The sequence below is a fragment of the Nyctereutes procyonoides genome, unplaced genomic scaffold (assembly GCF_905146905.1).
Source record: "Nyctereutes procyonoides isolate TBG_1078 unplaced genomic scaffold, NYPRO_anot_genome, whole genome shotgun sequence".
Lineage (NCBI taxonomy): Eukaryota > Metazoa > Chordata > Mammalia > Carnivora > Canidae > Nyctereutes > Nyctereutes procyonoides.
The window spans coordinates 57,587,464-57,614,039 of record NW_026575146.1 but is presented as its reverse complement, the minus strand read 5'-3'; the positions used below and the strand labels follow the sequence as shown (position 1 = coordinate 57,614,039).

General features: G+C 40.6%; 1 protein-coding gene across 4 annotated transcripts in view; it reads left to right on the top strand.

Moving 5' to 3' along the window:
• The window catches only part of LOC129500169 (uncharacterized), a 136,051-nt gene extending 110,831 nt beyond the window's left edge, over positions 1-25,220 (top strand). For 2 of the 4 annotated variants that reach the window (XM_055310310.1, XM_055310311.1), the window contains exons 3-4: positions 17,938-18,153; positions 22,726-25,220. In XM_055310310.1, coding sequence (XP_055166285.1) covers positions 17,938-18,153; positions 22,726-22,788 — 279 coding nt within the window. In that variant the 3' untranslated portion in view covers positions 22,789-25,220. Of the gene's footprint in view, positions 1-93; positions 241-12,774; positions 13,245-17,937; positions 18,154-22,725 lie in introns of those variants that run through there. The other 2 variants (XR_008662509.1, XM_055310312.1) reach the window with 2 other exon arrangements.
• The last annotated feature ends 1,356 nt before the right edge of the window (positions 25,221-26,576 follow it).

Genomic DNA, 26,576 nt, shown 5'->3' with positions numbered 1-26,576 from the left:
GACTTTCTTGGTGGCCACATTTTAGCACTTTAAAATCAGGATGTGTACACTGTAATGTCTGTAAACATCTCCCCCCTTCCTTTCCCTTCCCAGGCTACTAGTTATTAATTCTATGCTGCTTAGAATTGAGGAAACAGGAAAGTGCATGCATGGAGGATGGATGACCCTTCCTTGTGTTGCAAAAATGGAGAATAAAAACATAACTAAGGCAGATGTGTCTCTCTTCCTCTTCATTTTGAAAGTGGCTCCATGTATATCTGACATAACTCTTCCACAGTGTCTTAAGGTACTGGATATATCTTTCATGTTCCTTTAAGTACTTTATTTCCAACATTTTAAAATTATTTTGGAATAGTAAGGTAATAAGGTTAATTGGTTATTGGTGCTGGAGTGAACAATTTTACTTCTGCCTAGAGATTAAGTTAAAAACCGTAGAATGTAAATCTACGGGGAATGTTAAAGATTTTCCAATTCAGCCAAGGCTTTGGGAGTGAGGCATTGTCCTCTAGGAACCTTCTCTATTTAGGTCTACGGTTGTGCTTGGTCATCCCTCATGGTGATACTATGGCAAGTTCTTAAATATCTCCTGCCCAATTATTTTGACCTTAAAATAGCAATCTTCTAGTTTGACAGACAGCTAGGTTGTGTAATGCTCAGCAAAACACCAGAGGTATTTGGGGGTCAGGCTGCAGAGTTTTGACCTGTCAAGTTACTCAGCACCCCTGAACCTTATTTATTCAAGCCCTTCAGAAAATAATCAGTGTAAATGAGGTTTACACATCTAGAACATGTCAGCACTAGCCTGGATGCTGGGCATACAGTGCTAAACAGACATAGTTCCTGCTCCCAAAGAACCCTGCTCATGAGAATATACAAGGAAGAGTTGCCATTTGCAATTGTAGGGAAATGGGGTACACTGGATAGGTAAACTGTTTAGAGAAAATACTTCAAAGCTGGGATAGAAGTAAGGATGAATGCCTTAACTTTCTTCCCTGTAAAATGGGGACACACTTCCCTTGTCGGGTTATAGTAAGGAAATAGAGACAATGAATACTGTCTGTGAACTGCTGTGTCCAACAGTTCATTACTGGGCCAGAAAATACATATTGAATCATTACCATCAAAAGCAATGGGGATTCAGAAGTGAGTAGGGTACTGTCCCCATCCTCTTGGGTCTCACAAGCCAGAAATCTAGCCCTAGCTCCCGAGGCTGTTCTATTATTGCTCTTGTCCCACTTGCCTATTCATTGTTCATGTGTCTGACTCATAAGAGCACCAGCTTGAGGAGGCCAGAAATGCTTCTCTCTCATCCAACATTGTATGTTCAATGCAAAAATAGTTCCGAGTGGACATTTGCTACTTACCCTGTGCCCTGCAGGAGATGCACCTGGCACCCTGCCCTATCGTCTCTCCCCTAGCTCTCTAGCTCACACCTGTCCAACTTTCAACAGTCAGCCCCAGCATTTATTTGCCTGAAAATCTTCTCTAGCTAATAAGGGAGGGAGCCACACAGTGATAGGGAATTAAGTCCCACCCCAGATGCCCCACATCCTCTGCCTTCTGAGGAATTTGTTCTAATTACTCTATGGCAATAACTCGATTGATAATTTACCTTTGGCCGTTTTGCCTTCTTCTCTTACTTCCCCGACTTCCTTACCAGTGATTTCAGGGGTTTAACTCCCAAATAAACCACTTACATCTGAATCCTTGTTTAATTGGCTGTCCAAACTAAAATGTCCACTCAGCACCCAAATCCTTATATTTAAATTATTCTGCTGCCTATAAAGAGCCCATCTCTCATGATGGGAACTGAAAAGGTCACATAAACTTGCAGTCACGGGTGTGTACATGACCTGTACTTTGCCAATCAGACATATCCACTCTCCTCCCTTAAATTGGAAGCTCATGTCATGAAGGAGGAAATGCCAGAATTGATTATGTTGACAGATGGTAGCAGAGACAGCAATTTGAATGAGTTTCCAGCATCCAGTGTTGGTAGCACACAACCCCATGCACAAAGTGTGGCTTCATTGAACAAGTTCTACTTGGATATTTTTGAGTACTGCTCTTTTCCATTGTCCTCTCAGAGAGTCCTTGATCTCTCCAATATCTTTTGGGACAAGTTCCTTTCCTGCCAACATGTCAGGTTTTGTTCCTATAGCTTGTACCTAAGAATGCTGTCTATGTCAGTCAGGATAGAGCAAGGAAAACACCCTCTACCTTTTTGAAGCAGATGAGATTTAATACAGAAGGTGATGGAAAAGCTGAAAAGTCAAACGGAACAATGAGGTAACCCTCACTGCCTCACATGGAAACTGCCATCACCCCTGGGGCTCAAGGGACCATGGAGGAAGGGACCACATTCTCTGGCAGGAGGAAGAACAACACTAGGGGGGTTTCCCGGAGAGGTGACCATCTGGGGTCTGAGGCCTGAAGCTCCACAGGAAGTAGGGAAGAGAGAGTAGAAGAACCATCTGGTTTTCTTTCTTTTTCCCCCTCCAATTTTACACCATACTACCCATAATTTGAAAGTAACCAGATGCTAGAGGGCAAGGGAGCCTATAATAAAGAGAACACGAAAAGAACCAGAAATAGGCCTGAAGGCCAACAGGCAATTGATGTGCACAAGTAGTGGGAGCTCCCATAGTTTTTGGTGGAGTGAACAAAGAGAATAACCAAGGAGAGGGCTAGGACCAGAATCTTGTGTTATATAACAACTCTTAAAGAATAGGGGAATTAGATGATTGCCCCTAAGGAGAAACAGAGAACTAGGAGGAAACTGAGGCAAGAATAGTGTCCCAGATGCCACACCTCTGAAGTCGTCATATCTGCCAGATTCCTAACTGGATTTCCACCAGCTAGACCTCTGAATTATTCATTGAGTCTAGACAGGAGACTGAGAGTGCTTATCCATGAGCTTTGGGTATCATCACTTCTAATCCAGGCTATTCCCTGGGTAACGGGAGTTATTAAGTGAGGATAACAGTGCTTGCCAACTTTTACTGGGCAAGGTGAGAAGCAATGCATAATGGAGATTTTTAAATACTTGGCAAAATAGAGACACATGTCGCAGCAGGAACCTTAATTGATAAAGTAGAGACAAATGCATTCACTCTCACGGTTGGAAATTACAAGACTGTCTTACATGACTTCCATGAAGAGATGGATTGCGACATCTTTGTTAGTGGCAGCACAGAAAAGAAACCAAAATTCTGCTTGGATTCATGAGAAGGACCATGGTGTAATGGAAAGGGCATCAATTGCAGAGTCAGGAGAACCTCATTTTAATCTCACCTCTACTACTCAGTAGTATTGTGATTTAAGGCATTTTCAACTGAGCTCCAGCCTCTTCATGTTTAAAATTGATTCTGTACTGGGCATTGTGCTAGAATAATAACTTGCCCACATAATGGACACTTCATAAATGTTTGTTCCCAGCCTCATTCTCCCTTCTTTTTTACCAGCTTCAGAAAGAAAAGGTGAGAATGTAAACTCAAATTCTTTCTACAAAAAAAATGGCTGCTGTGAATCAGTTTTATTGAGACATGCTTAAAGGAATTAAAACCTTTAATTAAAACCTTAAAACCTCAGAGCTCCTGCTTATTGTTGAAAGCACCAAAAGCCATGGGCATTATACACCCAAGGCCACTTAATCAGAATTTCAGATGATCTAAAAAAAGTTTATCTGTAGGCATATTCCATTTCTTAAAACGAAACAAACAAAAACAAAAAACCTCACTTCCTATATGGCTGCCATAAAACGTGTGTTCACTTATATTTTGAGTAGTATTTCATTCTCAGGGGGTGCCTTGGTGTTTCTGTGACCCAAGCAAGGGGTCCCTATGCCTTTATCACACGGTTTCTTCTTGACACAGCTGGAAATATGATTGCCTCAAGGCCCATCACAAAGCAGCGGGATCTCTGCTATGGGTCAGCGGCACAAGGAAGTGTTGCCAAGATACAACAGAAAACACAAGACCCCCAGGTCTCCCTCTGGGTTTCTGGAGCAGTGATCTTTGGCTCAGCTGTGGAAATTTCAGTTCATTCATTGAAAGCCAAACACACCTGTCCCCCAGAGAGGAACATGCCTAATAAAGAGACTTCCTCCTTGCTGGCTAGTCTTGTGGTTTTATTCAGCCCTTAAAGACAGTGTGGGGCCTGAGTACCCCCAGAGCAGCCTAGCCAGGGATGGGAGCAAGCCCCAGGGATGGTCACTGAGGTAGAAAAGCACCAGCCAGCATGGATACCTGAGGGCTGTGATCAGGGCACTCAGAGCTTGCCTTGGCTCTGAAACATCAGATGGAGCTCAGACAAAATTAGGTTTCACTTAAACTTTATCCATCTGCTGACAACCTGTGTGCTTTCTCTCTCATTCTGTGGCTATTCTTTGGTACAGTGCTTTTTATCTATTTACTTTCAGAGCACAACAGGGATATTTATCCCTTAATTTATATATCTAGGCCTATACCTTTAAATATCATATTTATGATGACATTAAGAGAATAGGATTTCCAACCAATTTTTTTTTTAAAGAGTGGCTGTAGTATCAAATCAATCTTAACCCATGTCCTAGGTGGTAGAGCTCAAAAGGAAAAGTTCTCTTCTGTTAAGTTGTCCCAGCAGGCCCCTTTCCAGAGTAAGGGACTAATATCCTGAGACTGTAGCTTTTCTCTTGCATTGTTCCCTAGCAGTGCAAACTATTAGTGTATAGTGCCATGGACCTCTCTCTGTGAGGCCCCTGTCAGTAATTGGTGTTCTGGAATTAATTTCCATATTCTAAAATAGAATGCTACCTCTATTTACATTTTATTATGGTAGATACAATTATGTCTCTTATATCCGTTTACATTCCTCCATCTTTCCAGTTTGTGACAATATTTGTATTATCTGACAACGGAAGTCACTGTTGAGCCGAGGAGCCTATTACCATGTTTCCATTCTTGTTCAGGTATTTTCCCTAGAGCTGAGAATTTGGTCATTTTTAAAAAAATTGCATTTAGTTTTCTCCATCCATGCTGTCTTTCCAGTGATTTCTATAGCATAATATTCAAGGCACTGTTTTCTAGCACATTAAGTATAGTAACTGACTTAATTTTCACAGAAACTCAGTGAGGTAGGTACATTATGATCCATTTTATTGATGGGAAATGTGAAACAAGGAGATTAATTGACTAGCATGGTGAGATTCTAAATGGCAGAGTTGGGCTTCTGCATCCACTCCCCCAACCTCAAGCATCACAGCCCTTGATGGAACTTTCTATGTAAGCAAGCCTAGTGGATCATTAGTTAGAAACTTTTTGTGAAGCTCTTTCTGCTATAGGTCCCTTGTTATCTGGTTTCACCTGGATTGCGTGCTTTCTACCCTTATGCCCACTAGTTATACTTGTCCAGAGGATTTCCTTCTCTCCCTCCTGGGTGGCTTTCTTGGTTTTCTGGATGGCGTTCCCTCTCTCTTGGTTTACCTTCTAGCTTTGGGTGGAGCCATCCGTGAGAAGGTTTCTCAGAAAAGGTCAGGGTGGACAAATACTTTTTTAGATCTTAAACATCAAAAAACATTTGCATTCTATCTTGATAGTGCTGGGTACAGCAGTCACAGAAATTCTTACTCTTAGTCATTTGAGTGTAACCTGTTTTTTCCCCCTTATTGGAACTTTTACTGTCTTCCTAGTGTTGGAAAGTGTTGGACACAACATGGTGTGTCTTTTCTCATACATTATACTAGGTGTTCAGGAGGCTTTTTCAGTATGGATGTACATGTACTTCAGGTCCAAAAATGTCCTTGCAATATTTCTCTTGACCTTTTTCTCTTCCATACCCTGGTTTCCTCTATTTTTTCAAAAAGGTGTTATTTCCTTGTTTTCCAAATCTTTCACAAATTTTATATTTGTATAAATTTAGCTCTCACATATAAATTTCTAAGAACCCTCTCTGATCCTAAATTTAATCTCTGCCTCTTTCTTAATAGTATCCTGATCTTGTTTTGACAATAAATAGCTTACCTCTCTGAGATCATTAAATATAGTTTTATTAAACTTCTCTTTTGAGTTTCCTTTCTGCCTTTCTCGTTTTGATGTCCCTAATTATGTTAGAGGCTTTCTTCAAATGTCAAGTAGTTCTCAACTTTCTCTTAAGATTTTAAAAGTTAGGTTAGTAAGTGCAGATTGGAAGCTTGGTGTAGCTGGACATAGCTTGCCCACTGTCCAGTAAATTGGATAAAGATTTAACTTTTTCATTATGAAGTTTCTAAATGTCCGTGCCTACAGGTTTTTCTCTAGGCACATGAAGTAGTTGTGTAGAATTATACTGAAATTCAGCGATAGATATGGGGGTTCCTAAAGCCCCTTCTGCTATTTCTGCAAGTTGGACTCCACCTCCCTATCACGTTGCTTAGCGTTGTCTTTTCCTTTTCTTTCCCCATTACTAAGTCCTTAGGTATTTCAATGTACAGAAGTTTGGGTTCGTGTTAACTCATGTCCTCACAGTACTCTTTCTACCCCTAATCAACTTTACAGTTTTCCTAAATGAAGGCAGTTCTATAATACACACACACACACACACACACACACACACACACACACACTGTTCAAGTTGTGCCACAAACCCAAACATCAATTATGGAGTGAAAATTTTTAATAGTTATATGATAGCTATGGATAAACTTGCCTTCTGGACTAGTGCCAACTTACATGTAATCCTTATTTCCTTATAATGTGTGATTACTGCATTAAGATTATTACATTTAGGGATCCCTGGGTGGTGCAGCGGTTTGGCGCCTGCCTTTGGCCCAGGGCGCGATCCTGGAGACCCGGGATCAAGTCCCACGTCGGGCTCCCGGTGCATGGAGCCTGCTTCTCCCTCTGCCTGTGTCTCTGCCTCTCTCTCTCTCTCTATCATAAATAAATAAAAATTTAAAAGATGACAAAAAATGATTATTACATTTATCTTGAAGTACATTAATCTCCTTCTGGAGTGACTGCTAAAACTACATGTTTATTTTTCGGAGGAGTGTGCTTCAGATTTTCTACATATTGGAATTCCTGTCTATTGACTTTCAATGGAACTCTCTAGACCCCTTGGCAAACCTATCATTAAGGGCTCCTCCCCAAGCCCTTAAGGGCTGTAATAACATATAGGTGTAGATATACCTGGTTACTTAAACAAGATTTCCTATATGTGGAATCAAATTTCTTCATTTCCTGGCCTAACACTGGATTGTTTTCTGCTTCTTGAAGTTTCCCTAGATACCACATTATTTTGTTTCTACCTCCTATCACACCCTTTCCATTCTCCTTTGGTCCAAGTTCTCAACTTGACCTCTGATGTAAAACTGTGTTGGGATCCTATACTCACTCTTCTAAGTCTCTTAGGGGATTCCATCCAGCCCATAGTTTTATGCTGATCACTCTCACACATTTATCATTAACTATGTTGTATTCCCAGAACTCCTGACTCTAGTGGCTGGCTTAACATTTTCATATGCTTAGCATGACCAATAGAGAACTTTTGAGTTACTGCTACCTGCACACACACTACCCCTTAGGTTCTCCCTTCTTCCCATTTTGGAAAATGGCACCAAAATCTCACCAGTTGTTCAAGTCACACATCTGACAATGATCTTTGATTCTTCTCTTTCAACTCACAAAAGCCATTTATATACACACTGTGGATCCTACTCCAGCAAACACCTTGAATCTATCCAATTCTATGCATTTCTCTCTCACCTTAGACAAAGACCTCATATTTCTTATGGACTACAATGGCTTCTTACTGGTATTTCTGCTTCCAGCCTTGCACATAGCAACCACAGTAAACTTTTTTGAACCCCAAATCAGATCATAAGTCAGTTTAAAATCTTCTAAAAGTCTCTGTAACTACAGCACAATACATCTACTGGCTTTTGGCCTGCCAAGTCTTGGTTTTTCACAACTCCAACCTCATTCCCTTTCTAGAGTCTTTCGACTAGCTCTTCCTCTGCCTAGAATGAGCTTCTCTATCATTCACACATGGCTCCATCTTTCTTATTATTTTCATCTAAAATGTCACCTTCTCAGAGAATCCTTCCCTGGGCACCCATCTAGGGTATTCAGTCATTATCTTTCCCACCAGCCTATTTTAATTCTATGGATGACACATCACTATCTGATATATTTTGTTTATTGTCTGTTTATTGCCCCACCAGAATGTAAATTCCTTGAAGGCTATGACCTTATAAACCTCATCCAACTTAGTATAATCAGTGTCCAGCACTAAAAAGCACTATTTATTGAATGAATGGACTGATAAATGGATTAGAGATACTTTAGAAGTGAGAAAACCAGAGAGAAAAGCAACTTGCCACAGATGACGTAGATAGCAGGCTATTTGGCCTATTGCTTTAAATGTATTCATTGTCTTAATGACCTCCACTATATCCTATAGCTACTATTTTTAATTATACTGTTGGTTCCATCACTTTGAGCAGTTTAGTTTCTTATTCTAGAGTCTTACCTTACCAGCATTATCCCACTTGAGGGTTCTATGCCCAGAAGCCAACTATATGTTGTCACTGGTCATCTTTATCCTGAGGTAGTTACAAGCTTTGTTTATAAACTTTGAGAACTTTCTTTTTGGCTGTTATTTCCTGTTGACCCACTAGAAACCCACCTTCTGCCAAACCAGATACTTAATAGTGTTCATGCAGAGAATGGGATTGTAAATCCACAGGGTAATTATGGTTTGCTGGAAAGAGCTTTGCCTGGGGAAACCTGGCTTTTCATCTATTTCTGTTACCCAGGAGCTATCTGATCATAAGTAAGCCCTTAACACCCTAAGCTTCAATTTTGTTGCCTGCCCAGCTTTGCCATGAGCAGAGGAAAATTAAAAAAACAATCCACTCTTACTCTCTCCCACTCATCTATTTGGAATAATACATATGAAAATTCACTTCACAGGGATTAAGTGAATTCATAAATAATCCAGTTATTTGGATTAAATGAACTCATGAATATAAAAACATTTTGCCGAGTGTAAAATGCACTACAAATGTCGGGGATTAAATGTAAGGGACTGCTCACAGGAATCAGTTCCTAATGCATTAAATATATGGCCATCAGTAAGTGTGATTGTTTAAAGTCCCCATTAAAAGCCAAACTTTCAGAACAACTGTCTTCTTAGTATACTTTTGAGATGAGATTATTGTGTACACAGTAGCCCATCCAAATGGTATAAAATGAAAACTGAAAGCTCACTCTCACCTCAAACCCCACAAGTATATTGCCCAGACCCAAGCAGTTAGCCTTAGCTTGCCCTTTTTAGTTACTAACAATAATTACCTAACATAATAATAGTTTTGTACCTGACAGTGAGCCCAACATTGTTATAAGCCCTTTATACATTAACTCATTTTGATGTTCACAATAACTGTATGGCTCAAATATTACTATTATCCTGGTTGTATATATCAACATACTGAGCCATAAGGATGGGATTTGTCCACTGTCACACAGCTAAATACAGATTATTGGAGCTCAGGCTCTGAAGGTCATGCTCTTAGACACCTTTCCAAATGAGTATACAGAGTATGTATAGAACATTCAGCTGTATAATGTATCCTTATAAGATTTTTAATATCTTCTGGATTTTTTGTTATTAAAAATAAAGTGCAAAACATAAAGAAAAATTAAGCCACCATGGACAACCCAGTGATTCTGTGTTTATCTTTAGCATACATTTCTGTAAGTGGAGAGCTGAAACAGGACATATATATTAAACATCTCAAGTGATACCACCAAAATACCTTCCACAATGAATAGTAATGTTCACCTAGAATCTACAAGCCACCAGATAATTCACTGAGAGGACCTGTGATTTTTATGTGCCTCTTTCTTTTTTCTGTAATTGCTTTTTAAATCTGAGTGCTCTGCTGTTTGACAAGGGATTTTACCACACAGTAAACACAACTTTTTGGGAAAAGTTCCTCATATTCCTGTGGGGTGATATCTCAGCTCCCGGGCAGGGGGTTAGCAGGCATCTGATGAGCTCTCTGCTTCTGCTGCCTGGTATCCTGAGGCTCTGGAAAAATTGCTGTGAGGCTATTCACCTTGGCTCAGCCTGAGATCTACTCTGACAGATTTATTGGCTCTTAAACCTTTACCCAAGCAGAACCTCTAAACCAATATACGGTTTCACTCATTTGCACTCCAGGGAAAGAGAGCACTCCCTTCCTAAGAAGGGAGAGGAATGAGACTCCAAAGATGTAAGTCCACTCCTCTCTTGCCCCCTTGCAAACTTCTTAGGAAATGGAATTCATTTCTTTCCAATGAACATCCGAGCAAGAGTGCATAAGCGGGGGGGGGGGGGGGGGCAGAGGCAGAGGGAGAGGGAGAAGCAGACTCCCCACTGAACAGGGAGCCTAATGCAGGGCTTGATCCTAGGGCCCCAGAATCATGACCCGAGTTGAAGGCAGACTCTTAACAGGTTGAAGGCAGACTCTTAACAGACTGAGCCACCCAGGTGCTCCATGGCTGTGATTTTGTTTGTTTGTTTGTTTGTTTGTTTGTTTAGGCAGAGTTTTCTCAGTCCATTGGCATGTGGAAATACATTGGTGAAAGGAAATTAGCAAGATCATTCAGTCAACCACTGTATCCATTATCTGATTTTTAGAGGAAAATATTGAATGAGAAACTTGCAGTATTCCCCCAGCTTCTATAAGAATGGAAGATGGAGAAAATGGCATCAATTTCAACAGGAGGGAATTTAAAGCAAATAAGAAGAATACCTAAAGGAAGACCCTAGGTATATTATCCATATTTTCCTGCTGAGAAAACTAAAGCTTAGGGGTTAGGTGACTAAACCTACCTTATGCAGAAAGGGGTGAAGCCACAATTCAAACTCTGTTTCCAGTTTCAGAGTCATGTACCCTCGGCTGCACCCATTGGTGGTCTCCAAACCTGACTAATAACGCTTTCTAATTCCATCTACTTAATACTGACATCCTTCTATGTGCTACAGACACATGAAAATGCTGGATAAGATATCATAAAACTATTTTACATTTAGGCAAAGAAGAAAAGGAGACAGAGACTGAGAAATGGAGAGACAAAACCTTTACATGCCAAAAATAAAGAACCTCATAACCAATGTGGCAAATACAGGAGTGGAGTCCAGAACAGAGGATATCAGACATGACCACAGAACCTAACAGCCAGGGGTTGGGGTTTTTGACACATGGCCTTTGGGTAAGGAGAGGTAAGGAGTCAGAACTGAAATCCACACATAAAGTGAGGACCAAGGAAGACCTGCTCCCACTCTGTTGGGGTACTATAAAACATGTTCACTTACTAAAGCTACTGGCAAAATTCTCACTCCTCAGGTATCTGGGTGGGGAAAATTTCTCACAATAAATGGCAATTTAAAAAATCTGTGTCATGCATAGGTGTAGCATACAAATTTTAGCAGAGGAACCCCAAATGCAGATATTAATACAGATACCATAAATATTTCTGACAGTGAAACTCCTGGTCTTCATCAAAGAATCAAATGTAAGACTCCTCTGAATGATTACTACCACATCCTAAAGTACACAAGAGAAGCTATATCCTAACTGAAAAAATGCTCACAAAGGACAAATCAAGGAAGTGGCCACAAAATGGGAGAGTCAACAGATACATGTGGGAAAAATAGCTTTAGACCGTTAGATTATCTCAGGTTCTTGTGGTGCTAGCTATAAATTTAAGCATATTTACAATTATGAAAGTGATAAAGGGAGAAATTAAAAGCCCTCATAAAAAAAAAACAGAAAAAAGAATTGGCAGTTAAGACAACCCAGTAGAGGGGCGCCTGGGTGGCTTAGTGGTTAAGCATCTGCCTTTGTCTCAGGGCGTGATTCCAGGGTCCTGGGATCGAGTCCCACATCAGGTTCTCCGCAGGGAGCCTGCTTCTCCCTCTGCCTATGTCTCTGCCTCTCTCTAAGTCTCTCATGAATAAACAAAATCTTAAAAAAACAAAGACAACTCAGTAGAACTCAAGATGAAACACTGTGGATAATATTCAGCAACAACTAGCTCTGAGAGTAGATTGGCACAGTGAAAGAGAATTGACGACACAGGGGATATTTCTGAAGAAATTACCCAGAGGGTGGCAGAGAGAGATAAACAGGTATAAAATCAAAAGATAGGTTTGGAGATATGGAGGATTAAATTAGAAGTTTGAATTTAGCTCTAATGGGATTTCAGAAAGAAAAAATGGGAACAGAGCAATGCTCTACATGAAATGGGGATGACTTGTCAAGAACTAAGAAAAGTCTTGAAACCTCGCACTAGAGTGGCACACTGAATCCTGCACACAATATGCAAATCTAGTAGATTCATTATATGAAGAGTACAACACTGAAGCAAAGAAGAGTTGAAGAGCCAGTAGGGAAAACAAATAACATACAAAGGAATAATCATCATTAGAATGGGAACATCAGCAAAAGAGACCAGAAAACAAATCTGATCATCAGAATCACCTGAGAAGCACATGAAAACACAATGTTTTAACCCTAGATGCTTTGGATAGCAGTAAACTATGTTTTGTCAAAAAAAAAAAAAAAAAAAAAGCTTTGGGGTGATCAAATAGGTTCAAAACCCTTTTATTTCTGAGCACCAACTACATAAACACACACATGTTCACATTATCGTATACACTGAACTCAAGTGTGTGTTAGTGAAATTTACGCCCTACTCCTAAAAGCCATGGAGAGGTTTAATCCACAACCAAGGATAATTTAAAAAGATTTTTTTATTCAATCTCTAGGAGACTCATGCTAAATGGTGCCAGAAGATGATCCCCAAAGAAAAAGCAAAGGAGCTAGTACAAGCATCTCTGACCTCAAGATTCCTCAACACTTCTACTACTGCCCCCTCCAGTAGATCTGTTAGCATCAGAGGACGTGTCACTCTGCCTCAGACCTCTGGAATCCTGTGTGCATGGTTGAGAGGAGTGAATAGCGTCCATTAGAGCATGTGGCAAGACATGACTCCTGTCTTATTTGATATTAAATACAAAAAGACACATTAACAGAAATTTAGTCTACTTTGCCTTTATGGACTTCTGTTCTCAGACTACTGAGAAGGGATGGAGGGCAGTGAGATTTCGTCACATTGTTCTACATGCATGTAGTAATGTTTGCTCTTTGGCCTGAACTCCTTATACTTTTCCCCTTTCCATAGAGGATGCTTACATAAAATAATAGCATATTCACATGACAGAACTATGCTGGTAGAAAAATGATGCTTTAAACAGTTAAATATTTAAAACTTCATTAGTAATAAAGAAAATGATAAAATTCTATTTTCTTCCATTAGATTAATGAGTTTTGTTTTTTATTTTTTTAAAACTGATGGTACCTAATATTGGTGAAGTTGTAGAGAAATGGGCACTACTTTGCTGTTGGGAGTATAAATTGGTATATACTTCCTAGATAGAAATTTGGTAATATGTAGTCAAAGTCTTAAGAATTTACATAGATTTTCTTTTCAGCTCAGCAATTCCATGTAAAGAGTATATATTTTTTAAAATTGAAGGACTGCAGCATTGTTTATATTAAGAAAATTTGGAGGGGATCCTTGGGTGGCTCAGCGGTTTAGCACCTGCCCTTGGCCCAGGGCGTGATCCTGGAGACCCGGGATCGAGTTCCGTGTCGGGCTCCCTGCATGGAGCCTGCTTCTCCCTCCGCCTGTGTCTCTGCCCCTCTCTCTCACTCTCTTTCATTAATAAATAAATAAAAATCTTTAAAAAAATTTGGAAACAACTTAAGTGTCACAAAACAGGAATCATTCCAATAAAACCTGGTGCTATACAATGCGATACAGTTAGGAAAGATGTTCCTAACACAGAGGTAGTATTTTAAAAGTTGCAAAATTAAAGGTAATATAAAGCAATCTTTTTATTATAGATAAGAACATACAAAATCAAGGAAGAGACTAAGATTTGAGAATGATTATCTCTGGGTGGTGGGAACTTAGGGGTGTTTTTTTTCTGCACAATATTTTCTATAATTTTTGCATTGAAATTTTATTTTTTTAATAAAGGGAAAATTGTGGTCACAAAAATTTTAAGCAATATGAGATAATGCCAATTATGCCAAAATGAAGGTTGCCTTATGATTACAACTGTATAGAAATGTGTGGGGATGCCTGGGTGGCTCAGCGGTTTAGCACCTGCCTTTGGCCCAGGGTGTGATCCTGGAGGCCCAGGATCAAGTCCCGCATCAGGCTCCCTGCATGGAGCCTGCTTCTCCCTCTGCCTGTGTCTCTGCCTCTCTCTCTCTCTGTGTCTCTCATGAATAAATAAATAAAATCTTTAAAAATAAAAAAAAAAGAAATGTGTGTATGAAAGGAAAGAAGGAAGGGGGGAGGGAGAGGAGGAAAAATCTCAATAATGCCTTTCTTTGGCCTGTGGAATAGGGGGCAAATGTTCTCTGCATTTATGAATTTCTCATACTTTCTAATATAGTACCAATTTTATACTAGAAGGAAATTTAATAATCAGGATCTTCCCATTATATTTCATTTTATATACCTCTCTGCCATGTGAAGTATCCATTTAGAGTCCTAACACCAAGTTTCTGGGCTCCATCCAGGCCACTGTATTAGCTAAGTATGCATAAAATATTACTATTGAATTTATGATTTCAATCAGAGGAGGCTAGAAGACTCTTCTAGAATCCTCTCACGAGTCTATCAGGAATCTAGGTGGGATTAGACCTTCTTGGTCTCCACTCCGTATTCTGTCTGGGTCTCCAGAGGGAGTGGAGAGCAATGAGATTTTGGCACCACTGTTGCAGACTCACGTTATAGTACACTCGCTTTCTGGCGTGAATTCCTCACACATATGCTCTGCTTCTCTACTCCAGAGCAGAGGGCTCCTTGCCTGCACCAGTCTGGATGTCAGCAGGTGGCCTCCTGGCCCAAAAAGCTTTCTGTATGAATTACTGTGTGTGGTTTCTGCACATTGAAACTTGGCACCCACACCCTCCTTATCCCTGTGCACATCCTCCATATTCCATTAGAAGCCATCCAGATTCTTGGACTGGATATTAGCCAAAACCAGACTTCAAAGAATCACCTAGCTTCCATCTGCTAAGATACCACATTCCCTTCCCCTTTTCAGCTCCCAGACTTGTCTCCACAGAGCCACCTGCATGAACTGATCTTGCCCCTCTGTGGCCCAAGAATCTTCTATGGCTTCCTATCACATTCAGGATAATGTATGTATTCCATAGATGGAAAGTAAGGTCCTTCCTGGTGTGTTCCCAACTTGTCTAGTCGGCCTTCACCTTCACCAAACACTCCGACCTTCTCTATTGCTGTAATGCATGGTCTCTGGACTTGACCTACTTCCTCACTTGTCTCTGCTTTTCCACGTGCTCTTCTCTTGCCTTCTCCACGTTGCTCCTCCTTCTGTATCTGTTCATTCTTCAGAAGTCAATTTGAGAGTCATTGCCTTTGGGAAGGCTTCCTGACTCCCACCTGCCCTGTCCTCCCCCTCCATCCCAGGTGCTCTGGCACATGCCCCCTACAAACATCCTAGAGTATGTGCCAGCTCAGCTCTGTCCTTCACTGGATTGTGAGGTCCTTGCAAATAAGGACTGGGTTTTTCACTCATTTTATTCCAGTGTCTAGCCTTCTTCCATAGTTTCCAAAGAATGGCAAACACTCAATATGTATCCAGTACTTCCATTCCTAGTATAATCCCAACAACTGCAAGACAGGTACAAGAATGTTCACAGCAACATTAATTGCATTGGTCCCAAACTGGAAAGAACCGAAAGGCCTGTTCACCATAGAATAAGTAAGTAAGAGACACCTGTGTGGCTCAGCAGTTGAGCATCTACCTTCAGCTCAGGTCGTGGTCCTGGGAACCTGGGATCAAGTTCCACATCGGGCTCCCCACAGAGAACCTGCTTCTCCCTCTGCTGGTATCTCAGCCTCTCTCTCTCTGTGTTTCTCAGGAATAAATAAATAAAATCTTATTTTAAAAAAGTGAATCACGGCATTTTAAATAAATAAATCCTATGCAACAATGAGAATAAGTGAATCAATGTTGTGAATTAATCTCACAAACATAATGTTGAGTGGAAGAATTTATAAGAGAGTCGATGACTCCATTTATGTTAGCTCAAAAGCAGGCCAAGTCATCTGTGGTGTTAGAAATCATGGGAGGAGTTACCCTCGAAGGTATAGGGTAAATGATAGGAGCCTCTGGGATCCCAGTAATGTTCTGTTTCTTGATCAGGATGCTGGCTGCATGGACATTTTCACACTGTGAAAATCCACCCAGCTGCGTATTTATGACTTGTGCATATATCTGTCTCTTATGCCCCAATAAAAATTTTAATGTAGAAAAGTTCCCTTTGTGAAACATGTCTCTCTGTGGCGTTTAGAACAGTGACAGATGGGGAATGTAGGTTTGATTCAAGTGAATTGCCAGCTTGATTAATGCTCTTTTTTTCCCCACTCAGGATGGTGTGGCATGGCAGAAAGGAAATTTTTTTTAAGTGGAAAAACTCTCCCTCTAGAGTGTCTAGCATTTGCTTTAAGAAATGTGATGCTCGATGGTGTTAGCAGGTGTTCATTCAGAGAGCTGGGCTTCTCAACTTGAATTTCAGCAGGCTCAAATAATTTGGGAATGTGTCAGGGTATAAATAAACAGATAACTATAATTGGGATTTCACTCTTTGCTTTGCATCTTCATCCTTCTGTTTTCATGGCTGCTGTCACCAGCGGGCACAGGTCCATCACACCTCCCCTACACTCCATTGGTTCACGTCTCATTGCTGCAGTTCAACATTGGGCTTCTTCTTGGGTTAAAGATAAATTATCTCAATTAATCTTTCATCTTTTCCCCCTCCAAATCTTAAGGAATCTAGAAATAGCAGACGAGGGCACATGTTTAAAAAGAGATTTTCTTCTCTTTAATCAGACAAATGTAGAAAAGAAGCCTGGTGACTCTTGTCTCTGAGATGACCGCGGCCCTCTCGGGCGCTGCCCATGGGCGCCTGTCCAGCCACCCCTGCAGGGACTCACCAAGCTTCTCTCATGTTCTGTACTAAAAAACCTTTCAGTGTCGGCACAGATGGGAATTCTGCTGCCTCCTTCTCATTTCCCATTTCCTGCACTTTTTCTTCCTAAGCACTCGAAAGCCCAAAATAGAATCATGGTTTTCTGAGTCTGTGTGTAGGAACTTAGTGTATGTGTGTTGGCGGCAGGGGGGCGGGGGGGGGGGGCGGCAACCGGCCACAGTTTCTGTAATTCCCTCTAATTACCACACCCTGACGTAATTTCCTACTGGCTACAAGGTAGAGGAAAGATTCAGAAGAGCTCAGAGTGTCTTTCAGAGAAGAGCGTAGGTTTTCCTTCAGGGGGTGGTTAGGGAAGGCCCACCGAGGAGCAGTGCGTTAGTGCCCAAGGAGGACACAAGAGGGCACAAAAAGCCGGAGTTTTTGCAGGCCTTCCACCTAATAGCACCTTTCACCAATATCTCTGCTCTCCTGAGGTCTCCTCCTCACTGGCTATCTCCCTTCTCTCTGCCTTTTTTAAAACTGAGTTCCCAAAAGGGTTAACCTCCTTGCTCCTCTCTGCCTAGTTGAGTTCCCTCCATCATGCCAAGTCTAGTTCAAATCCCACCTCCTCTGGGAAGCCTTCCTGGTTGACTTGAGCTGGAAGGGACTTCCCACTCGTCTGAATCCTTAAAACCCCTGCTAATGTTAACTGAGTGCTTATGTGCCAGACATTATTCTTAGCACTTTACATATACATAGTCAGTCCTTACTGTGACTCTATCAAATAAATTTTGTTAGTTTTCCCATTTTTCAGATAAGGATCCTGAGGCCCACAGTGATAACTTAGCTCCCTAATTAGAGGAGAGGCTTCATTTACCATTTCTCTTTGATTTACTGATTTGTCCCTTTCACAGCACAAGATTGGAGACCTGGGATCGCTAATTGTTCAACTCAGGCTTGTCCACTGCTCTGTGTGCTTAATGCGACTTAAGACCATGGCAAAAAGATCTTGGAAATCATTTCCATCCATTAGTATACGCTCTCTTTCCATTTCTGTCAACCCTGAGAACTGTACAATGGAGGAGGTGGAACTGATAAAAACCACAGCAACAAAAGCAAGGCCTTGTTTGGTAGGTGTTGTATGCCGGACACTGGTGAGTGATGTACATTTGATATCTCTCCTAATCCCAGCTCTTCTTTCCAAGAAGGATCACAGAGAGGTTACAAAAACTTGCAATAGGATCAAATAAGTAAATTAAGCAAAGGGAATACAAATGTAGAAAGTCACACAAAATTCTGAGTCCGGTTATTACCCAGGAACACATACCCTAAGGACCCTCCTACGGAGGTGAGCCGCAAAGTTGGCTCTAGGTTTAACTAGTATTCATGACAAAGGACACATAATCCATTACAACACTCCCAGTGCCTTCAAGATAAAGACAAACCCTCTGTTCAGAAGAAGCGCACATAAATGTCTCATCAAATCATTTCCTTTTACAATTCTCGGCGCAGGCCAAACTCATCTTATTGAAAAACACGATAGTAATATCCATCAAGGGGGGCAGCAGAACTATTTGGCCTAAGTATGCAGTTTAATTTAGTTTTTACTTCATTTATCTAAGAGATGGGTGGACTGTACATGTTTCAGGAAATTCCCTACCAATGCCACTTCTCACAACTGGGCTCCACATGATTACCTTTCCACCTTTAACTAAAAGCTAAATAGGTATTTTGGTATAAATCCCCCACCCCGAACATCCTTTAGAACTTGCATGCCCAGGAATAGCCTTTGGGAAACCCAGTCTTCCAGGCAACATGGAGTTTTCGATGGGGAAAATGAAATTCAAACTCCTTTGTATGATTTATGATGCCTTTAACAACCCAAACTCAGTCTGCTTTTCTAGACCTGATTTATTGCCCTCCTTTAGCATCTTCATGCTTCAACCAAACTAACCTACATCAAGTTCCACGAAGACACTCCGTGTGCTCACTCATTGAGACCCCATACGTGCTTCCTAACCACCCTCTCCTGTCTCCTGTCTCCTCTAGCTTCTCTGCCTACTGGGTCTTGAAGGATATCACCTTTTCTGTGATTCCTCCCCGGGTTTCACCTAACAATTAATCTTACTCTTTACTAGATTCCCATAACATTTTGCTACTACCGTATTTTATTATCCCCTTTTGTTAGCTTCTCTGATTTTCTTTCCTGCCACATTGTCAGCTCCTCCAGGGTAGAAATGTGTCTTATTTATCTTTGTATCCCAGCATTGGGGACATCGTCTGACCTGGATTTATTTCACCAGATATTTATCGAGTGCTTCCTGTACAGACAAAGCAAGCTGAGACAACTCCTATCCTGTAATGCTAGGTTAAAAAACAACATGTGAGTTATTCTTCAGGTGACCTAAATATGTTTCCATTATCTGAAGCCACGCAGATCTCTGGAGATGGATTATTCAATATGCTTGATATAGAAAAGGAAGGCCCGGTACATGGTTAGGTTGAATCACAAACTGTACCGAACACTATTTCTTAACGTGGGTTTTCCTAGATTTGAGAAGCAACTAAAAAAGCTGCACTTGCAGCTTTTTCCAAGCATTTATTCCAAGCATTTTCTCTTGTTTGTGCAACCTCCGTCAAGCCGAAGGACTTTGCAAAATTATATCTGGCATGCAGATATATCATTTCATCCATCAATAAAGCATGCATCCCTTACAAGGACAACAGAGCAGCTATTCCAGGGGACTTTGACAATTTTACAGCGCAGGTAGGAGAAAGGTCAGAGAAAAAGAAAGGTATCTACTCCTCCTTGGTTTCCTGACATAAATAGAAAATTTAAGAACTAAGTTGCCAAATTTCGTTGTCATTAAAATGACCTATTAGGTCGAGGCTGCAGTAAGTATTGCGTGAATCTGATATCAGTTGGGGACTTTGAGAGCATTTAATCACCCATCCATCACAAAAAAAGCCATATTATGGACATTCAGAGCCGCAGGAGCACTGCAAAAATCTAAGCACATTTCCATAAATGCAGCTCCAAAAATGTGTTGAGCAATGAAAACATTCTGAATATAGAAATTGGAAGCTGATATTTGAAAAGTTACTTTATACCATATTGTTTATGGCTATATATTAACCAGCCTAGCAAAAAAAGTTTTTCTTTTTTGGTATATATATGCAAAGTCAAATGAGACTAACAACTTTTGGTTAGGAAATAAGTTATTTCGCTTTATAGAAGAGTATCCACATGATAGAGTTAAGTGCAGAATTTTATAAATTTGGCATTATTTTTCTGTTTTCTATTCAAATAGATACACTAACAAACTTACATCAAGAGTTAATTGTGGGGGGATCCCTGGGTGGCGCAGCGGTTTGGCACCTGCCTTTGGCCCAGGGCGCGGTCCTGGAGACCCGGGATCGAGTCCCACATCGGGCTCCCGGTGCATGGAGCCTGCTTCTCCCTCTGCCTGTGTCTCTGTCTCTGTCTCTCTCTCTGTCTCTCTCTCTCTCTCTCACTATCATAAATAAATAAATAAATAAAAATAAAAAAAATTTTAAAAAGTTAATTGTGCATCAGCCTCTGTAGTTGGCACTAGAGAAAGAAAGATCACTAAAATCTTTATCCACATGTAGCACACAGGTTCATAGAGAAGACAGACCAGCTAAGATATAATTTCAACATATTATGATGTTAATTCTTAGATATAGTTTTCTGAGAACTAAGGGAACTCAGAGGAAAGGCATGGGCAAGAGTCACAGGAAGGCTTCCTGAAAGTGCTCAGGCTTGGAAGATGAAAACAGTGAGCACCATGCATTGGATGGAGATTACAGTGTATCTCCTCACAATGAAATGAGAGCAGCAGGAATTGAGGATGGGATCTGGGATATTCCACAAATTAAGAGGCAAGTGGAGGAAGGGGAGACTTTGAAGATCAAGAAGTGATAAGAGAGGTAACAGTAGAGCCGGGAGAGAACGGTGCCACAGAAGCTTGTTGTGGAAAGCAAGAGATTACAGACAGCAGCTCACAGAGGGTGTAATGGTCCACAGAAACATGCAAGGAAAAAGTAGAGAGAAGAGAGGATGGGAGCCATGTCCTCAAGTTAACGGAGGCACCAAGAATATGGGTGGAGTTGACCATGAGTAAGAGGAAGGAGCTCCAGTCTCTCACAACAGTGGCAAAAGACCCAAGAATGGGAGCAGGAGTAGGTAAATAAATGGGTGGGAACACCAGAGGTTAATGTCATTCAACTCCAAATGGCTTCAGTTTTTTGTTCAAAATAGGCAACAAAATCATCTGCTGATGGGGATGACAGAGAGACTGGGGAAAGGGAAGGAAATGGTAGTTTAGGGACATTAGAGATAGAAGAAGAGAAGAATTTTACTGAGAACAGGGGAGAGCATTGGGTTTGAGATGCCTCTGATTCAGATGGTTGTGTTTTTTTTCCACCTAGAAGCAGGAGCCCAAGAATTAGAAGCAGGGAATAATAGCAAATGTTCGCTGAGCATTTGCCATATATCCCACCCTAGTTTTAGCATCGTTATATTTTATGGCAGGCATAAGAACAACCTCTCCAAAATGCCTAATCCTAATTCCTGAGACCTGGGAATTTGCTACATTACGTGGTAGAGAGGAATTAAGATTGCAGATGGAATTAAGGTTGCTGGTCAGCTCACTTTAAAATAGCGAGAGTATATTGGATTATCTGAGCTGGGTCAATATAAGAAGAGTCCTAATAGATAGAAGAGGGAGGCCCAAGAGAAGATGACAATGATGTGATGCGAAAAGAACTGAACCTGCCCTTGCTGGCCTTAAAGGTGGAACACCTGACCACGAACCAAAGAGTGCAGGTAGTCTCTAGAACTAGAAAAAGCAAAGAAATGGATGCTCTCTCAGAACTTTCCAAAAGGAATGCAGCCCTGAGAACACCTTGATTTGGGCCTTGTGAGATGGTGCCAGACCTCTGACCTACAGAAATGTCAGATAATGAATTTGTATAGCTTCATTTTGCAAATTTATGGTAACTTATTACAACGGCAATATAAAACTAAAACTCTTGTGTATTTCATTTCAATTTTTGCAACAGTATCTTACCAGTTGGGAAACTTTGTGAGTGGATCCTCCTCTCCTAGTTGCCCTGGATGTCCTAAGAGAGGTGGAGACAAATCTTGAGGAAGGAATGTTATCATTTTATAAGGCTTCTGCCTCAGGGAAATATTTGTAATAGTTTCTAGGCAAGAAATAATGGACCACTTCTGAAGGCATGGAGAGTTCAAAAGGGATTTTGATAATGTGGGGCTTTCAAATTCTTCCATCTAGATGTCCCCGGCACATTCTTTCCCTATCAATTCTCTGTTTCAGTATATGTGATTTGATGAGGTTGTGTATCAAGTCCTCTCAGCAATTTGACTCCCAATTAGGTTCCTGGCCTGATTTTTAGCCCAATTTATCCTCTGCTAACAGTACGGGACGGTCTCTTTAAGGCCATAAGAGAGGCCTTTAGGGTTGCACATTGTGCCCTGAGTTAGTGGTTGGTTATGTTGAACCTGCCAACTGGACAACCCTTATAATTACTACTTCTTTCAAGTGTTAGTGAGCTTGAAAATGCCAGTATCCCAACCCATTTGACTCCAGTCAAGATTCTTAGTAGCTCTGATGTTTAAGCAAGTTAGAGGATAACACCACTCTACTTTTCTCCTACAGGGGCCATCTTCTCCAGTTAGGACAATATCTAATTCCAGAGGCATCTGCTACATCTTAGAATGAAAATGATTTTCCTTCAAAATCAAGACAAAAGACCATGGAACACAGAAGCCTGAACTCCTAGATATAACAACTTGCTCGTGTTTTTACCAACTAAATGATGAAAGGTCCCCCAACAGGGGTGCCTAAGTGGCTCAGTTGGTTAAGCATCCCACTCTTGATTTCAGCTCAGGTCTTGATCTCAGGGTTTTAAGTTCAAGCCCTGTGTTGAGGTCCAACTAGGTGTGGCACCTACTAACTAACTAACTAACCAGGTCCCCAAAAGCTTCCAGCAGTCGATGAAGTTGAGAAAGATGAACTAGCATTGCAATTACAATATTAAGTTCCACTTTTGCCTTCCTCATAATTGACTTTTAAGCTTTTTAAAGAATGCGGATTTCTACTGTGGTTTGCCATAATTTTTTTCCCTCATTTTTACCGTGCTAGAACTTTGTCAGGACTCATAGATGAATGAATCAATAAGACAGCATATGGTAAATCCATGTCTGCCGTTAACTACAAATTTTCAAGGGGCCAGGCACCATCCTTTTGCATCCTTTGCATCCTTTGTCCATCTTTTCCCTCATCTCCCTGTTCTTAGAATAGCAGAACATGCTTGGGATTTACAATTGGAAGGCCAAGATGTTATGCCCAGATTGGATATTTATTGCTTCTGTATGCCTGAACAGTTGCTCCCTGAGTCCCACCTTCTTCACATCTTAACTAGGGATAATCAGAAAACCCACTTGATATCATTCTAGTCTTCTCTTTGTTCATGCTTCTCCAGTCACACTATGTTGAATTTCTACAACATGCCAAACTCCCTTTCAGGGATTCTGTACTTGCTTTTCCTCTGCCTAACACACCTTTACTGCTACACACCAAATAGGTGGCTTCTCATTTTAGGTTTCAGCTTAAATGTTACTTTAGTTAAATCCTATGGCATCTTTCCTTGACTGTTCTATGTAAAGTAGATCACCTCACAAAATTCACCATTCCTGCACACTGTTTCCTTTAAAAAACGTATAATATTCTGTACTTGTCTTAATTATGTGTGTATAAAATTTGTCTGTACATCCACCTATAATGATACCTTTTAAAATGCTAGTTCAAAGGTTTCACACAAGTTGTGGCTCAGTTAAGCATCCGACTCTTGGTTTCAGCTCAGATCATGATCTCAGGGTCCTGGGATCAAGCTCCAGGTCTGGCTCCATGCTCAGCACACAGTGTGCTTGAGACTCTCATTCTTTCTCTCTCTCTGCCCCTCCCCTAGCTCACACTTTCTCTCTCTCTCTAAAGTAAATAAATAAAAATCTTTAAAATGCTAGTTCAAGGTTTCACACAAAACACACTCTTAATAAACATTTGTTAAACAAACATGTGAATCTACTTCACGGACTTTGAGTGTATTAAAGATGCAATATATGTGGGCAACATTTTAAATTATTTTACCTGTACCAATTTCTAGATGCAAATAATATTTCATAATGTTCAAAACTGTTCCTTATCAGATCAATGATTTGATGCTACACCAAAAATAGCAGTGTATCTCTGAACTTTATGGATTTTTAGCGTATGACAAAGTTTTAAATGCTCACATCCATAATTCTTGCAATATTTTCTTAAAGTGTGTCGGCTATTTTATCCTAAGTAAATGGATTATGTGCAAAATTTGAGTTGTGAAAGAATAACACATTGTGAGAGCTCTAAATGTGTAAATGATTACATGCAAAGTGAAGAATTGCTTTCCCTTTTGCCTACCAGCCAAACTACTCAAATTCCTTTGATGTAGGAGTTAAGGGAGAAAGGAAATAAATATAACCCTGAAATGCCAGTCACAGAAGTGCCCATCAGCTCTGAGTCCTGCCTTAATTGAGCATTGGATATGCATGAGAATGAGCTACTTGCCAATGTCACATGATTTATATCCATAATCAGAAAAGTATGAGGCTTAAAGTTCAGGTGCAGATTGACATTCTCTAGCCTGCATGAAGCAGATCATGACCTTTCAAAGCCATAAGCAATCACTTAATGTCCATTTCTTCTCAGCCACCTGGAACATCAAATCAAGAAGCATCTTTGGAAAGCTAAGATTTTGAATTGCAAAGTGAGACCCAAATCATCCAGCTATTAAGCCTAAAGCTGGGCAAGGAGAAATTAATCAAGCAGTGAGTTTTTGAAAGAGAAATGTGGCTTCCATCTTTTATACATAAGGAGACGCAAACATATTGAAAACTTTTTCCAGAAACAACATCTTTTGTGACTAGGATCCTTTGAACAGTTTAATGATAATGAGGTCTAGAGTCAACATTAGAAACACATGGAATGGGTATGTTGGTCCTTGGACACATGATGTTTCTAGGATCAGTCACGAGTCCATATGCATGTAACAATGTGAAGGCTCTCAGAGTCATGGGATCTGCCTCTAGTCCTTTATTTAATAGTTTTCTCAAACTAGAGCCTCCTACATTATTTCCATGTAAAAAGCAGGATATAATTCAAGGATTCAGTAACTGGCTGGATGCCTTGGAGTCCCATGGCCTTCATTTCACATGGGTCCAGATAGGAAAGAACACTATTGGCAATAACATTTTGAGTACCTGCAACATACCAGGCTCTATTACATGTCTTATCTCATTCAGCCCTCCCTCTAACACCATGATAGGAGTTTTTTTTTTTAATGTTATCTACAAGGAAACTGAAACTAGCAAATATGCATACAAACCTAAACCTGTCTCAAATAGGCTCCAAGGCTCATGCTCTTTTTACCATACTATCTGTTCTTCACTTGACCTCTATTGAGTGTCAACCCATTCTTCCCATCAACGTTAAGATCAGTGTTTGCTAGGAGGGCAGACTGGGTCACTGGCCAAAGAATGCGCCTTGTTTTTTAAGCTAAATTTAGCTCCCTGGAGGGTTTCCTCTCAGAAACTCAGAGCAGGATTTATTGACCTTGCCAGTCAAGGTAGTAGTGTCTTTAAGAAAAGCCCAACTGAGTTTGCTCCTGTCAGTGATGATTGTCAGGAGCTAAAGTTGGTTCCCCCTGAACATTCTACCCTGGAGTTTAGGATAGCAGGAACTCTCAGCAGCAGCAGTTGCCCTCAGAGATGACGGCTCTCAGTAGTAGCTCTAAGTTGCCTCCCTGTCATCAATTCTAGCAATGAGACCCCTCAACAGCTAATAATCCTTTTAACTACTATTGACAAACCATGAGCATAGTCCTTTATGGGTCTTCCAGTATCATTTAGCTCTGGCTATCAGTAGGTGATTATGAATAAAGTCACACAGATTTTGAGAGAAAATTTTTACAATTCCTATGCAAATTTCCACTCAGCATCATACTTTTGCCTGCCCCACTGGCCCTATTTCACTTAGCTTGAGGCCAGGAAGTACTCACACTTGTCTTAATCTGTGAAGGAGACTTCTCCAAGAAGACAGGAAGTACTTAGATTCAGGTTATATAAAGATATAATGTTATAAAAATGCTTCAAAAATCTCAGACTCTTGCTCCCTGGGGCACAGAGGCATCTAAACATCAAGACCCAGGAGAGTCAAGAAAATCCTTAGTAGTTCCAGGTAGACTATTCAAATACAATAGTATTAGAAACCAAGTCTAAAGCAAGCCACATATAAAACATTTTTCTTTCTCTTCTGCCTTCTGTGATAATTTGATCTCCCTTACCTTGAAAGAAACCTTTATCTGATTGAATGATTTCTCTGCTATCAACCAATTTCTCTCCTTTTACTGTTTACTCTCTGGACTAGAGATAAACCTGCTGCAATATTCACCCCCTTCATCTTTTTACAATGTG